This window comes from Scaptodrosophila lebanonensis, unplaced genomic scaffold (genome assembly GCF_003285725.1).
Source record: "Scaptodrosophila lebanonensis strain 11010-0011.00,11010-0021.00 unplaced genomic scaffold, SlebRS2 tig00000024-arrow-pilon, whole genome shotgun sequence".
Lineage (NCBI taxonomy): Eukaryota > Metazoa > Arthropoda > Insecta > Diptera > Drosophilidae > Scaptodrosophila > Scaptodrosophila lebanonensis.
Window position 1 is genome coordinate 20,293,379 of NW_022060538.1, and position 16,116 is coordinate 20,309,494.

Sequence of the window (16,116 nt, forward strand, 5' to 3'; positions counted from 1 at the left end):
TTAATTGAAATCGTAGCTATTTAAGTCATCTTGACTACCAAGTTTAATTTATTGATGTATAACTAGAAATTTGATTTAATTTTATTTCGCGATTGACATAAAGTCAAAGGGAGAAGAAAATTAAGTCCAATCCTATCTTCAATTAAATATCGAAATTGTATACAGCTTAGGAATTTAATTGAAATCGTAGCTATTTAAGTCATCTTGACTACCAAGTTTAATTTATTGATGTATAACTAGAAATTTGATTTAATTTTATTTCGCGATTGACATAAAGTCAAAGGGAGAAGAAAATTAAGTTCAATCCTATCTTCAATTAAATATCGAAATTGTATACAGCTTAGGAATTTAATTGAAATCGTAGCTATTTAAGTCATCTTGACTACCAAGTTTAATTTATTGATGTATAACTAGAAATTTGATTTAATTTTATTTCGCGATTGACATAAAGTCAAAGGGAGAAGAAAATTAAGTCCAATCCTATCTTCAATTAAATATCGAAATTGTATACAGCTTAGGAATTTAATTGAAATCGTAGCTATTTAAGTCATCTTGACTACCAAGTTTAATTTATTGATGTATAACTAGAAATTTGATTTAATTTTATTTCGCGATTGACATAAAGTCAAAGGGAGAAGAAAATTAAGTTCAATCCTATCTTCAATTAAATATCGAAATTGTATACAGCTTAGGAATTTAATTGTAATCGTAGCTATTTAACTCATCTTGACTACCAAGTTTAATTTTTTGATGTATAACTAGAAATTTGATTTATTTTTATTTCGCGATTTTTATTTTCCCATGTTGAGTTGGCTTTAAAAATGTTTTCAATTGTAATTGCACTTCATGTGCGTTTGCTAATTAAGCTTAAAATCGAAAACGATATATTAGAATTGGCAACGAAAGGGCGCTATTCTGCCAACCTATTTGGCTGTGTGAACTGACCCTGGGAGTGGTGTTAGTGTGGGTTATGAGTAGTCTGGCATCCAACTGCTCTACATGTTCGGTTTTGGCGTTGGAAGCACTCACCTGATGACCCGGTTGACCGGGCTGTTGGCCAGGCTGCATTCCCTGCTGCTGTTGCATCTGATTGGGATCGTATTGTGTGTGATCCTGGCCCATCATGTGCGGCTGCTGCGGCTGTCCAGGCATTCCCGGCTGCCCCTGCATACCTTGCATTTGTTGCTGCACTGGCATGCCATGCGGTCCTTGTGGAAGCTGCGGACCCATGGCCATTTGATTTGGTCCCCTGCGGGCGACAGCATTGCGCACAGTGTCTGCATTTTTGAGACATAGTTGAGATTAGTTGTACATTTTAATAGGGGAATCACGATGACACCTACTTGGTATTAAGATGGGCGCACTGTCGGCCGACTGTGAATCTCTTGATTTGGTGCGAATGGTGACCGCTCGCGGATTGAAGACGCCCAGTTTGCCAATGTCGATCAGTGCATGATCGCCCGTTGGCGAGTTGAAATCCGTCACTTTCTTACCATCGGCGTACACAGCGTAGCCGGTTACAGGCCCCGTTGCCGTAGGCCTGTTAACCGGCTGCCATGTCACCAGAATGGTACCATCTTGAGGTCCAGCCTCAAGTTGGATGTCCTATGAATGAAGAAACAACGTTTTTTAGTTTTGCAAGTTGCAATTGTTTTTCAATCGTATGTCGGATGTCGCACCTGTGGCGGATCGGGCAGACCCTTGGTCAGCGTGCGGAAATCGGCATAGGCGCCTGGTGCCTCCTCCTGGCCGGGCCGACCAGGTGTCGTAGGTGGATGCTGACCGACGGCGCGCAGATGCTTGGCACGCACAGTCACACGATATTGTGTGCTCGGCGCCAGCCCGGTGATGGTGTGCCTATACATGCCCGGCTTGACGGTGCGCACCTCCACATTGTTCACACACACCACGTGCTGGTGATTGGAATTGGCCGGCAGCCAAGAGATGACCGCCGATGAACACGTTATGTGTGAGGCGCGCACCGCCGACGGGCCCAAATGTGATGTGTCACGACCAATGATCATGGTGCAGGCGGCGTCACGCGATGTCTGGCGATTTTGGGTCACGCTGCGCACACTTATGCGATGCGGCTGGAAGAACAAAAGAAAACTGTGTTGTAAGCTCAGATTCGATTCATATGCAGAGACATGGCTAACTGAATTAATACAAGTAAAGAACTCATTTTCGTTGAAATGTTAATATCAAATAAGGGGTACACATAAATCAGGAGATCTCGATAGATCTTATGCCTTACCCGCGTGGAATCGACGCCTTCGATGAGCGCGCGTGTGCGTTCGTTGGCCTTCACAGTGACCTTGAGCACGCCATCCACATAGACGTGATAGCTGTCGATTAGATTGTAGCCAACTGGTTCCGGAGGAGACCAGCCAATGAGCACGCTCTTGTTCAGCTGCCGCTCCAGCGTCAAGTGCTTTGGAGCTGGAACTGTACGACCAAAAATGTTAATGGGCTCCTCCACAATATAAGTATAGTATATTATCTAGCCTAAGACAATGTCTAGCTATGTGCACGAGCATATGTGAAGCGCTACGAAAATTTTTTCATTAGGTTTGATGCTCACATTGGCCCAAAAATCAAATGCCATGCAATCATTGAGAAAGGCAACAAAAAGTCCAGGATTAATCCATTCTGTGCTGCACACACATCCTACTCACCATTATCACTGATGTCATCCTGGTCGTGCTCCAAGTCAGTGTGCGTCTCACTTAAACGTGCCAGATCCTCATGTGTGTGTGTGAGCAATGGGTTGTGCGGCGGCAAAGAGGGCAACGACGTAGTATCGCATTGCATGGAGCCGTCCTCGGCATCGCGTAGCGTCGACAAAACAGCCTGGTGGAACTCCAGCAGATCATCACCTTAATTTTATCAAAAACAATCACATTAACAACTTTTCCAAATATGTGTGTTGGCTTTTGTTTCGACTTACCCACTAAACGCTGCACAAAGGATGCGGGTACCAGACCACGACGTCCATCCAATAGCTCTGCATCCAGGTAACCGCCCTGTGGTTCACCACTAGTCCACACCAGCAGATAATCCCCAGCACAAAGCGATAGCTCGCCCTCAGCCTCTCTGTAAGTATAAATAACACAATATCGGAATCGATTCACGACTGGAATAGAACTAGACTAGACTAGAACTAAAATAGTTGTAGAATATAATAGAATAGACTAACATAGAATCACCTTCGGGACTACGTCAGCACATGCCGGAGGGGGAGGAAAAAGGCGCACAGCAAATGCCATCAACTGATTGCCGTTAGTGTTGATTCTCCTTTCCTATTAGGTCGTCTTAATTTCTCAGTTCCTTCCAGAACAAGAAGAAATTATCTTCCCCTTTTCCTTTTTTATGCTCTTCTTATAATGAGTATTTTCTTCCTTTAATAAAAGCCATCTTCGGAATCTCTGACCAGGATCGGCTGTGAGGCGGGGCATAGCTTGTTGGACTGGTTAAAAAATTATCCCCCACCGGGTCTGAGATTCCAATTTTTGTTTCTCACTTTTTTCTTTTTAAAATTAGCTAGTTAAGCTTTTCTTTTTTTATACCGGTCGATCTATTAACGCCTCTGACCACACTTGGCTGTGAGACGGGGCACAGCTAACCGAAGGGGAAATAATATTCCCCCACCAGGTCGGAGACGTTTTTTAGATATTATTGTAATTTGATTAAATTTCTCCTTCTTAGCTTTTCTAGCTTATAAGATGCTTTTTATAATTTTTATATAGTCAATGTTTGTTGACATATGTAAATAAATAAATACCTTTCTCGTAGAAATAAGGACAGCTCAGAGGAGCGAAACAATGGGAGATCATATCATTTAATGGGTACTTATTATTTTGTTAACAAATTCAAATGTTTTCATAGCGTGAAGGAATCTGAAGCCTAGAGCAGTACGACTATCTAATATAATTAATCTACTATCTTAAAAGGTAGTGGCATGTCAGTCAACATCTTTATTCTATGAACTATAGCTAAATAAAGTTGAATATATGTTTACTTACTCAGGGGGATCGTAGGGGAATCGCGCGATGAACACGCAACAACGACCCTTTCCGGGTATGTCTAGCATGTCCACCTGGGGCTCACTAGCACCATTCAGATTGTGATTGCGTGCTAGAATGAGGAATATTTCAGTCACTGGGCTCACAGGGATTACAGGCTACTATTTGATGTCACTTACTGTCCAAATCTAAAGCGCCCAGGGCCAGTCCGCTGCGGTTGTGCATCATTGAGGCGCTCAGTCCGTCGGTGAACTCGTCTAGGCCCCAGGCGCTCGGCGGTATAGGCGAGCAGGGTGAGCTGCGATTGCCATAACGCGTTAGTGGTATGTCAATCTCATCCAGCATCTTCATTTTGGACGCGTTGCGGAGAGCGGCCGACGTGAAGGGATACGAGGCGCTGGAGGCGACGTCGAGAAAGGGTGGCGGATACGAGCTGGGAAGACCGGCACCACCCGCACTCAGACCATAAAGAGAGGTGGCTGCTGTGACGCCACCGGCAGCCCCCAGGCCACCCAGACCGGCTGTGCCCAGAAGCGTGCTCGTATCGAGCATGTTGCCCATGGTGGGATGTGTCAGCGATGTGCCCAGCGCGCCGACGGCTCCGCCTCCGCTCAAACCCAGAGCCGAGTAACTACTCGAGCCGGTCGGCATGTTATGCGAGTTCAGTGACAGGAGGGGCATGGTTGTGCTCTGCAAATTGTACAGTTGTATTGTTCCGCGCTTTTTTTCGTTTCAATTCAGTTTCAATTTCAATTTCAAGTGCAATGCAATTTGGAATTTTGGATTTTGTTCGAATTTACAAAGCGAGTTGTTGTAATTGGTTGGTTGTTTTTGTTGTTTTAGTAGTAGTTGTTGTTGTTATTGTTTTTGGACGAGTGTTAATTTGGCAAAATATACATATAGTAGTTGTTGTTGTATAGACACACAGATACACATACATATTCAGAGAAAGAGAGAGAGAGAGAGATTGAGAGAGAAAGAGGAAGACACATGGATATTGGTTGGATCGCATCGAATTCAAAAGTCGATCGTTTTTCGAACCACACAACACACACAAGTTACAAGTTTATCAGAGATTGTCGATTTTATATGTATGTTGTTGTTATTGTGGTTGTTGTTGTTGTGGTGGTGGTGGTGGTGATGGTGGAAGAAGAAGAAGAAGAGAACGAGTTGAAGAGTTTACATATTGTACAAAAAGACAAGAAATACAGCACATAAAACGGAAAGAGAAATCACAGAGTTCACTCGTTTTTTATAAATATATAGTATACATAGTATATATCGATATTTGATGTAGTAGCAGTATGTTATACGGGTATGTACTATATAGTAGTGGGTTGAGGCGCAAAAAGCTAGAACATCATAATTCATAAATTATCAAACAGTTGAAGTTGTTGTAAATGGAGGCGAAGGCGACGACGTCAGTTACTTTGAATTCGATATGAGTTTCCAATGAGAGTTGAGGCTAATATAGTATTGCATTATATAGTACGAGTAAGTATGTAGAAGTATGTATGTATATCGAACACAAACGTAAGTTATTAAGAATGTCAAGCAGCAACAATTGGATAACAACAAGTATAGCAAGAATCGTTCAAAACTTGGATGGATAATAAAGACCAAGCAACGGACATACTTGTATGTATGTATACACGAATATGTAGCTATCTAGCTCTTGAATATATGGCGTGGCGTGTGGTTTCGAATATGACTTATATGTGTGTGTGTGTATGTATGTTTGTTTAAATGTTTGTGTATGTGTATGTTATAGTATATTGAACGCATACTTAAACCATGCCTTTGGAAATCGAAACACTGAGTCGAGCATGCGATCCCTTCTAAACAACTACTATACATGTATTTGATGACGAGATGATGCGCTAAATTTTATAAATTCCTCATTGATCGTATTTACAAAGCTAAATCTAGACACCGAACACATAAGACTCTTATCCAATCCAATCCTATTCTACAAGTACTTGTGATATATTTTCATTTTTACAACAACCCGAAAACATAAACTTGGAACCCTTTTTTCCATTTATCGAAAATATGACACCACAGTTGTACATAAGAAGTGACTCTCAGCTTTTTGTGATCGGTCTTATTTGTTTTTTAATTAATTGGAGTCAGTGAAATAATTGTGGAAATTAAATAAATGTATTAGTGAAGAAATTGCCGCCCTCCTCCGCGATTCTCATACCACGTATCTAAGTGAAGGCTTTTCTAGCTTTTCAATCATAATTTTTAAATTTATTAGAGTAAATTAAAATAATTATGGAAATTAAATAAATGCATTTTTAAAAAATTTCTGCTCTCTGCGATTCTCATACCAAGTACCTAAGTGATGGCATTTTTACTTTTTAATTTTTTTTTTTTTAATTGATAAGTCAGTGCAAAATTGTTTAAATTAAATAAATATGTTTGTTAAAAAATTGCTGATCTCTGCGATTCTCCTACCAAGTACCTAAGTGAAGGCATTTCTAGATTTTCTATTTTTTTTTAAATTAACTGGTCGGTGAAAAAATTGTGGAACTTAAATAAATATATTTGTGAAAAAATTTCAGACCTCCTCCGCAATTCTCATACCAAATACCTAAGTGAAGGCCGTTCCAACTTAAACTTTTTTTTAAATTAATTAGTCAGTGAAAAATTTTTGGAAATTAAGTAAATGTATTTATGATACATTTTTTTATTTTTTTTTATTAGAATATTGTGTTCAAATTAGACAAACACGTTCAGTTAGTGGTCATGTGTCCGTTTGTCAAGTTTCATCATGATCGGCCGATTTGCCAAATTAACTAAAAATGCACTTTATTTCATTTAATTGTAAACGTAAAGAGCAACAATGGTAGAACATGAAATATGCAAATTGTAGGAAACGTTGTCGCGACTAACTAGTCAATGGGCATACATGAATGAAATAGCACATGCAGTTTAAGTGGAGGTTGAAAAACGGGCTTAAGTTGTGTGTGTATTTAAATGTAGAGTGTGCGAACAAAACCAAGTGTCATTGAAGTTGTAAATTGTTTGATTGTTCTCTTTTTTGTTATTGCAGTATGTAAACAAATTAGTTACATACATATACTTGTATATGAAATATGTGGTAATGGGGGTCGTAGTGTGGTGGTTTCTAAGTGCAAATCTGTGGGCTTACATAATTATTTTCAATAATGAGACTACAACAAGCGCAATGTGATATACACTGAGTGGCGTCGGCCCGAAAATTTGCAACGATGGGACAAAGATGCCAATGCTAAAGCAGATGAGCACTACGCATTTGGTGGCGAGGAGGCCAATCGCAGTGAACAAGCCAAGTGTTACCAAGCCAAATATAAAATGCAAGCCTCAAAGCCTGGCGCAATTATTTGCATTGGTATTTTATGCGAGTATTTAATCGATTGCTGTTGTTAGTTCACAGTTATTGAAAATAGTTGGTTTACCTGACTTAATGCTGATGGCATAGCCTTCATCGTGTGAATATTTACCGGCAATGGTGGAATGCCAGTGATTCCACTAGTTCCGCTCAGCAGCTTCTCAACGGAAGTCTGCGCGGCACCGTATGCCGAAGCGGCTGCGGCGGTGTTCAGTGATTGTATGGCGTGACTGCTCAGACTCGAGGATATGCCGCTGATTGAGTTGGGCACCAGGGCCGATATGGATGTAAGGCCACCAGCACCGACAGTGGCGGCGGCGCCGCTCTGTGAGCCAACGCTAGTGCCGCTCAGGCTGGTGCTGGCGCCATTCGGTAGCGTGGAGGCGAGCGATTGCGGCAGACTCGAGTAGCCGGAGGAGAGCCCCGGGGTGCCGCTAGCGCCGCCCAGTACTGCTCTTTTATAACGATTCAGTTCTTCCTCGAGCTCTAAAAACATGAAAGAATAGAGAATAGCCATTAGATAAATGCCCATTAGGGTCGCAACTCAACTCAGCTCAACTCGACTCGACTCACCGCTCTTTGATATGGTTCTAAATTCGCTATTTCCGCTGCTCAACATGGAACTGGGTGGCAACGCTGACATTCCGGCGGCTGATGTCCGCGGCTGCTCCAGCTCAGCCAGCACACGGTTATCCTGAAAGCAAATGAAGATTTAAAAAAACCAAGTTCCAGAAAACAAACTGAAATCGAAGGCACCATCTGGCCCAATAATATAAACAAAATCTTCATTTTCGTTCCATTGCCTGAAACATTTAAATGGATTTAGTTGTGGAAGGCCTTGCCAGGAACTGTCAATCTGTCTTCGTCAAGAAATTCTGAACGTAGCATAAAAATTTTGTTCTAGAGCGCAAATAAATCCGAAATTCTCCGTAGACCAAACCAAGTCCCAAACCATTCGAAATGGACAGTTCGAACAATTCGGTAATGTGCCTGATCAAGCGCGCTGAGAGTTTGTCCGGCGTTTTTGGCGAACTGCTGAAGCAGACAAACGATCTGCTCGCGGAGAGCCATCACGTCGACCAGGTGATGATCAACTGTTGCAAGTTCCGAGACGATCAGCTGCTCAAGCATCTGGTGGAGCACATAACCGACCAGGATCAATTGCAGCTGTTGCGCGAGAACGCCGAACTCAAGAGCACCGTGGACGAGTATCAGGCCGGTATCGAGAAGATCATGTCCAAGTACAAGGAGCATTGTAACAGTGACGTGCTCAACGAGACGTACAGTCTACGCGAGAAGTACATTAATCAGCTGGAATCCATTGTGCGCTGCCAGGACGAGCGCATTGAGCACATGGCCAAGGTCATGAAGATGTCCGCCGATCTGGACGAGCGTGAAAGCACAGACATCCAGCGTACGATACGCCAGCTGGCCAGCGAGAATGAGGAAATGCGGCGCAAGCTCCAGATCAGCTGCAATGGTGATGAGGACGCTTTCAAGCAGAACGCTCCCCATCGCAGCGAGTGCAGCACACAGATGGACCTGATGGATCTAAGCGACTTTTCCGATGCGGCTAGTCAGTGCAGCTTCGATAGCTTCATGACTTGCCTGTCGTTTGCCGGCATCGACACTTCTTCTTCCTCCTGCAGCTCGATAGTCAACGAAATTGATGTGAATCGCTTCATCGATGAGGCGCTCCAGCTGGGCGAGCAGGGGGAAAAGGTGCCGCAACCAAAACAAACTTAACCCAACAAAGACTAATATCGGTTCTTTAACCTTTTCATTCATTCACTTCAGTTTGTTACTATATGTTGATTAAAATTTGGAGCCAACACACATGCGACACTCAATACACACCCACGCACCTGTTCAATTTTTGCCATTATGATGTCAATCTCCGAGCCTTGGTCCTGGTGACTGATTGTCGGTGCCCATGTGACGGTGGAACTGCTGGCCGAGGTCGGTATGTTGGCGCAGGCGGATGCGGAGGTGGCACTGCTGGTTGCCAGGCCCGCCATGCCGCTTGGGACGGAGCCGGCGTTGGCCGCTGAGCGCGCTGCTTTAGCCTTTAGTGCGGCAGTTAGTTCGATTTGCAACTCCTCGCAGTGCACATTCTCCAGTGCTACCTTCTTCTTGAGCTCACGTGCGCGGGATTGTAAATTCTCCACCGCTTCCTCATCGGGCCGTGCGCTGCTGCTTAGATTGCATATTTGTGCCAAAGTTTCCTGCAACAAATGCATATTTCATGAGTTCGTGGTTAGTTGGGGGGAAATAGTTGCGGCTGTGTAACCTACATACATATATGCAGGTCGAGGTGACCAATTCTGCATTTTAATACGAGTAAGTACGTTCGTTTGGGATCAGAAATAATTATAGTGGAAAGCATGGTGATTTTAAACAAATCGTTTTATGAGTAGGTGATGTCTGCTTTTTCGTTTCGTGTTTATAGATTTATGTTCCTTTCCTGTTCAGGCAAAGTTAACCACAATTATTCGGAAGTACCCGCTTAAGCATTTGGTATACGCAAATTAATTTTACTTGTTATTTTGGCTTACACACTTTTAGTTATATTTGGTGAATGTGTTTTCTGGCTTTCCAATGATGTCCCTAGCGAAGGTAAAGTAAGCCCTAAAAGTATGCTATGTTTGCTTTCAAATGAATCATGGCGCCGCCTCCACGAATTAATTGTTTTGATCTTCTGCTGGTGATGGGAAATAAAAATAAAAACTACCTGTCTAACTTGCCAATCCAAGAGATAAATCAATTTTATTAAATTCCAGAAAAACACATAAGATATATTAAAAGCTTTGGTCACTCCAATGTATTTCTGGCTGCAGCTAGTGTGTGGGTCTGGATGTGGATGTGAATGTGAATGCACTTACTTGATGCGCACGTTCAATTTCCGTGCGTCGCATTTCCGCATCGCGCAGCTGCAGACTGAGCGAGTCGAGCATGCTATTGGGAGCTACACTGGCGGCCACAGCAGCGGCCGCCGTCGACTGATGATGATGATGATGCATCGACTCGTACGGCATGTTGGTCCTGCTCCCCGTGCCCGTAACCGTGCCTCTGTGTTGACGACTGCAAGTGGAAGAAGGCGTTATATTATGGCTTAAGTCTTTGCTCAGATCAAATGCCAGCCATGTGGCACATATATTTTATTTTATAGCCCAAGCACTAGGGGTGGGCGGCACTTGAACGCGCAGCGTGGCGTGTAATGTGCCCTCAAATGTAGGCAACACTAAATATATTTGCTAAACTAAAAAAGCCGGCCAAAGAGTTGCTGCGGTTGTTGTTGTTGATGTTGTTGTTGGTGGTGTTGGCGCAGCTTGTTTGCCTTTTATTTATTTATTTATATGAAATACAAAATGGGTCAAACGTTTTTCTTGCCTTTATTTCTTGACAGCAGCACGCAGTGACCAAAATTTTGGCCCAGCCCGCTGACTATGGCTTTTTGAACTTTGAACTTTAGGTTAATTGCCACTGAGCCCACGCGGCCCGTAAGCGTTTGTAGCCGCCCCGTCTCCACCAACGCAGCTATTCAACCATTTCTCTTTATAAAGCGTTTGTTTTAGTTCACAGCTTTTGCTTTTGTTTTTGTGAGAACACAGTTTTGTAAATGAACAATTTTTAGCATTTTCATTTGCTTTTGTGCATTGCTAACTACTTCCATCCGAGAGGTTGCAGATTTTTCGTACATTAAGTAGGAAATATGTAATTTGCTCACTTTGAACTTTTTTATTTTTACAATTAAATCGATTTGAATTATTTTTAAAACAGTCACAACTGAAAATTGAACATTGATTGAATTTTTATGTCCGCATTTAATCCTGTCACTATTTAACACTTCAAAGCACGCAAACATACTACACGCACACATTCAATTGCATTAGTCATAGGTCCCAGTCCTCCTCAGCGAGCATTATTGCACAAAATACAAAACACCCAAAAAGGGAAGATGAAAAGACACGCGCCAATATGTCTAGACGACACAAAATTCCGAATAAGAGTATGTATGGTCAATAAAAAGATAAAAACACATTTAAATCCCTATAAATGTTGGCAATGAGTTAAGAAATAATATACATACACGTATATGTATCTAGTTTCTCTTGAACCACCACAAATCTCATTTGCACCGATAGAGCAGAACATGAAATCAGAATAACAGTTGAATTTATCAAATTGGTCGATTCAATGCCAAGTTTTTTTCTATTGAAATGTAACTTTCTTAGAGATTACATGTAAAATATATGTATATATGTAAAATATAGTACATTTTGTTTGTCTTAATAGATTCGCTTATTCTATATTCTACCTAAATGTAGAAGCTCTATCGCTGAAGGTAAAAAGGAACCTGTACAATAAGTAATACAAAAGCTTAACAGATCCTAAATATTGTTAGCCCTTAACTAAAATGCAGGATACGTAATAAGCAACTATAGATTATTCTAAACCTGTGTATAGTTGATACTATAGGCATCTTTGCTAAAATAAACGCTCTTTAAAGAGAAGCACTTGCACAAAACTACTAGGGCAGCAAAATGCTATTTCTGTTGGCTGCTAGTCTTGACAAAACTCAATTGCATGCATTTTATGATTAAGACTTTGATTTGATAATCTGAAACAACCATAAATTTAATTTCACAAACCACGTGGCACCTAGAGCTCGGCTTGATGGCCTTCGTTCGAAAGCAAGAGAGTGAAAGTAAAAAAAAAAATTAAATAAAAAATAAAATTGTTATTAATAAACGAGCGCACGCACACTAAGGAAACCGCAACACACACATACCACCCAGAAGCAGTTTATTTGTGGGAGTTGACAAGTCGACTGGGCGCCTGGTTTTTTTTTTTTTTTTTGTTAACGCTTTCATGACATTTAAAAGCAAAGCCAACGTTTATCCTGTACACCGGGTGCTTGAATGGGGCGGGGGCTTGACTGTGGAGGCGCTGATGTTGTTGGGCGTGGGCGAGGGCGTACATGACAGCATCCAACAGGGCTTTGGCATTTGGTTAACGCCCGCAGCTCGATTATTGCATTTTTTTTTTTTAAATATCAAAGGTGCATTGAGGCAACATGAACACGAGCAGCAATATAGCTGCCTGTCGATATCCTTGTTGGTGTTGTTGTCATTTACTATGCACAGATTAATGAATATCGAGTGCTGGCTTCGACACGACAAATGGGAAAGCAAAACACAGTATGTACGTGGCCAGTTGAGCTTAAAGTTTCCCTTAATACTATTTTTACATGCTTTAATAATTCAGACTTTTGGACTCACTTTTCAACAATTTTAAAGAAATAAATTTGTATTTCCTACACTTATTTATGTTAACGAATTGCTCAAGAGACTGTTAACAGCGCGTTGTAACTGTAAAATGGTTGTGGCCATGGGAATCAGAAAGTCGTCCGCATGGCCACTAGTTGCTGTTATGCACAATTATGCTGTGCATGCGCGCATGTGTGTGTGTGTGTGTGTGTCCGACTGAGTGTGTGAAAGAGCATATTACAACTACAAAAGCACAGCAGCAACAATGTCATGTATGATTGCTGCTGCGTCCGCTGCTACTGCTGCTGCTGCCGTTGCGGTTTATTATCGGCCGCTTCGCTCCAACATGTTACATCGATATATTCAATGCAAAAATATGCGCGCTGCACAACACATTTGAATGTGCGAACGTGATGGCAACACTGCCTCTATGTCCAAAGGGGTTGGCAACATAATACACATGCATACATGTATCGGGGAGCAAACACTCTAGAGTAAAAGTCCCCAAAGAGCAAATTCACCGTTGGAGCTAACAGCGCAGGCGCGCACATGTTAACAGCCCACTGTTAAGTCACAACCACTACGCGCACTGTTAACCAGATGTTGAGAAATATATGTACATAGTATATATGTATGCATGTGCACTCCACATACTGGGAGTGTGTGGGTGCCGCAGCATTTTTTAATTATTGTGAAGCACATCACAAGCATTTCACATTTGAAGTGGGCTGATGATACGTACATACGTATATACACATACTACATGCATACGTACGTACGTGAGTGTTTGTGTAAGATGTGTGTTTGCCACATTTATTACTTTGGCGAAAAATGTCTAGCAATGCACGGAATGGCCAAAGCGAAGCAGGCAACGACAGCTTGAGCTCGACGTTGTCATTTCCGTGTTGCACTCACTTGTGTCGGTTTGTTTGTGCAACAACAAAAGACAATGACGGCTCAACTCACTTCTGCTTCTTCGCTTTGGCTGCAAGGCAGCAGACGAACGTCTAACGTTGTGCTTGCATGTTCTGAAGCATCTCTCCCACAGCAATGGGATAGATAGTACTACTTGTATTCTACTGCGTCTGTATATACGAACTGAAAATATGCTCTACAGTACACTCACTCGGAACATATAAATAATAAGTATATACATTTACATATAGGCAAGAAGTAAAGATAAATCGTTAAGGTATGAACACGCTTTATTTACGCTTTTATTCACATTTTAGGACAAGGAATTAACTTTACCTTTAATTAAAAATTTTATTTTTAAAAGCGCAACATAAACTGTAAAAAATGAAGAGTTGGTATATAAATTTGGGGATAATAAATTCATATTGTCCTTTAATTACTTTTTAGGGCAACCTTATGGCTGTTTTTTTAGAAGTATGTGTGATATTTTAATAGCCAGTATGATTCTTGTTATAGTTTGTAAACTACCATTCATTCGATTTCGCACTTGTCTACACCTGGGATATGTACTCGCCCTATCAAATTTAATTATGAAACATAAATAGCCGCGCTTTTTTGTGCATGGAACGTGTGCAGAAGTTCCTCTGAGCAAAAAAAAAAGGAAGCTTCTACCCCATTTGTAATGTATTATTTTCTTCATTTATTAGTTTTAATCGTTTTCGTCTGAACTCTTTACTTAATGTTTCATCAAAAGCAATGCACTATATCAGTGCATAGATTTAGTTCCAAATTAGAACATATTAAATGTTTAAAGCGTAAATCCTAAGACAAAACCTCAAATACATATTTGACATTATGTTATTTAACCTAATCCCCATTGCAATGTTTAGCTAAGTTCTAAAATCAAGTTTGTTGCGTATAAGAACTAAAATAGAAGAACATCTAAGGATTCCCAATAATTGTTTCGCACAACGATGACTTGCACCAACACATGCATCGCCACGAAGCAGCCTGACTTGTTAAACGTTTATCACAGGCCCACTCAACATTGACAACACAAAGCTTAATATCATTAAAAAATAAACGTTTAGATAACATCAATAACAACATTAAACACAACAGCAACGGCACAAGCAGCAACAACTACAATGCTCATTGTCTGTTGATATTTTAATGAGGTTCTTCAAGTGCAAATTAGCCATGGTTTGCGCACCAGTCGAGCCGCTTGGGTACTCAACCACCCATCCACTCAACAGCCGTCCCCGCTCCGTCCCACCCCATCCGCTTCGGCTCCCAGCGGTCTACTGCTAAAGAAAGTAGGTTGCGTGCCTTGCTGCTGCTTTACACTCTATTAACCTAATTTTGGCAGTCGTTGTGCTTATCAAAAGTAAATGAATTGGAAAATTCCCATGCATTTTAAATAAAATCAAGCTTGGACTGAGTGGGATATAAAGTACATAGTTCCTCGTACAATAAGCTCCGTACGTACCACATGTCGTATGCGCAATGCCGAATGATGTCAAGCCTTAATTCGGAAATGTTGAGTGTTGTAAAAACTTTGTTCTCACATTTCTATTGCACTAAGAACTTATTCAAGAGTTTGTTTGCATTCACTCTAAATTAAAGTTGCTTGACACGAAAATTATAAAATGAAACCAAACACACCAAATATTCCCAACCAAAACAAATAAAAATAAAGGAAAAGTTTTGTAGTTGAAAAGTTTTAGCTGCTGCCTGCCTTATTTACAGCAAGCATAATGATTTAAAAAACGAATTAAGGGTAAAGTTTGTGAAAATTACTTTTTCAGCTATTTATTAGGAGTGACGCCCTGTTTTATATGATCATCACATAGCTGCAAACAAGTAACCGAAGCTACTCAGCACGAAAATGGCGAAAACCTCTTGGTGTAGGTCAGTGTCTTTATTCAAATTTTCAAAACCAAAGTCGCTTTGCAGCCAGCACTCTACTCTACTTCATCTCTACTCTTCACTGCGTTTCTTACTATTTGCACCGAAATATCTAAATGAATGCGAAGTTTCGTCTTAAAAAGAGGAGTTTGGAGTATTTTAGTGGCTCGTTTGTGTCAAGTGTGTCATTCAATCTGTTTTCAAAACTTAAATACATTTTTAACATCATTGCCTTTGTACACCAGATAGTGAAAGGAAAACTATAATGCATTATAAAGCTATGAGAAAAGAATTAATACAAGCAGCCATCAACAGTTTTGGACTTTAATTTGATACTTTTGTTTATACAAGTTTTGGGCTGAATGAAATTTTGTAGTATTCATATTTTTGGAAAATTTGTATTGACATAATAATTGTAAGTGTCGAAATTGTACAACTATGACTAAAATAAGAGTGGTTGATATGCCATCTTTATGAAAATAACGACCGTTTTCATCATTGTTCTGAAATAAGGAAGTCCCCGATTTTTGTATGTTCGTTCCATTTTATTTTAAATGCTACATATGTACTTAAAGAATACATACTGAAATGAAGTCCCAAAGAATGTATAACCTACGTAAACACA

At 40.9% G+C, this 16,116-nt stretch overlaps 2 protein-coding genes across 2 annotated transcripts in view; one reads left to right on the plus strand and one right to left on the minus strand.

Annotated features, from left to right (window-relative positions):
• LOC115620252 (RIMS-binding protein 2) overlaps positions 1–16,116 on the minus strand; it is a 35,098-nt gene that overhangs the window by 15,925 nt on the left and 3,057 nt on the right. Inside the window, exons 2-13 of the mRNA XM_030513402.1 lie at positions 10,281–10,479; positions 9,264–9,623; positions 7,972–8,092; positions 7,466–7,884; positions 4,202–4,712; positions 4,023–4,134; positions 2,948–3,093; positions 2,676–2,876; positions 2,255–2,445; positions 1,680–2,090; positions 1,344–1,605; positions 1,030–1,277 (exon numbers count right to left, since the gene is read on the minus strand). Of these exons, the coding sequence (XP_030369262.1) occupies positions 1,030–1,277; positions 1,344–1,605; positions 1,680–2,090; positions 2,255–2,445; positions 2,676–2,876; positions 2,948–3,093; positions 4,023–4,134; positions 4,202–4,712; positions 7,466–7,884; positions 7,972–8,092; positions 9,264–9,623; positions 10,281–10,433 (3,135 nt within the window). The 5' untranslated portion in view covers positions 10,434–10,479. The remainder of the gene's footprint in view (positions 1–1,029; positions 1,278–1,343; positions 1,606–1,679; positions 2,091–2,254; positions 2,446–2,675; positions 2,877–2,947; positions 3,094–4,022; positions 4,135–4,201; positions 4,713–7,465; positions 7,885–7,971; positions 8,093–9,263; positions 9,624–10,280; positions 10,480–16,116) is intronic.
• Positions 8,334–9,248, plus strand: LOC115620251 (FGFR1 oncogene partner 2 homolog). Its single transcript, XM_030513401.1, has one exon. The coding sequence runs from the start codon at positions 8,359–8,361 to the stop codon at positions 9,142–9,144; it is 786 nt and encodes a 261-aa protein (XP_030369261.1). The 5' UTR covers positions 8,334–8,358; the 3' UTR covers positions 9,145–9,248.

Excerpts from the sequence above, each read along its gene's own strand:
- LOC115620251 (XM_030513401.1), top strand. The coding sequence starts at position 8,359 with ATGGACAGTTCGAACAATTCGGTAATGTGCCTGATCAAGCGCGCTGAG.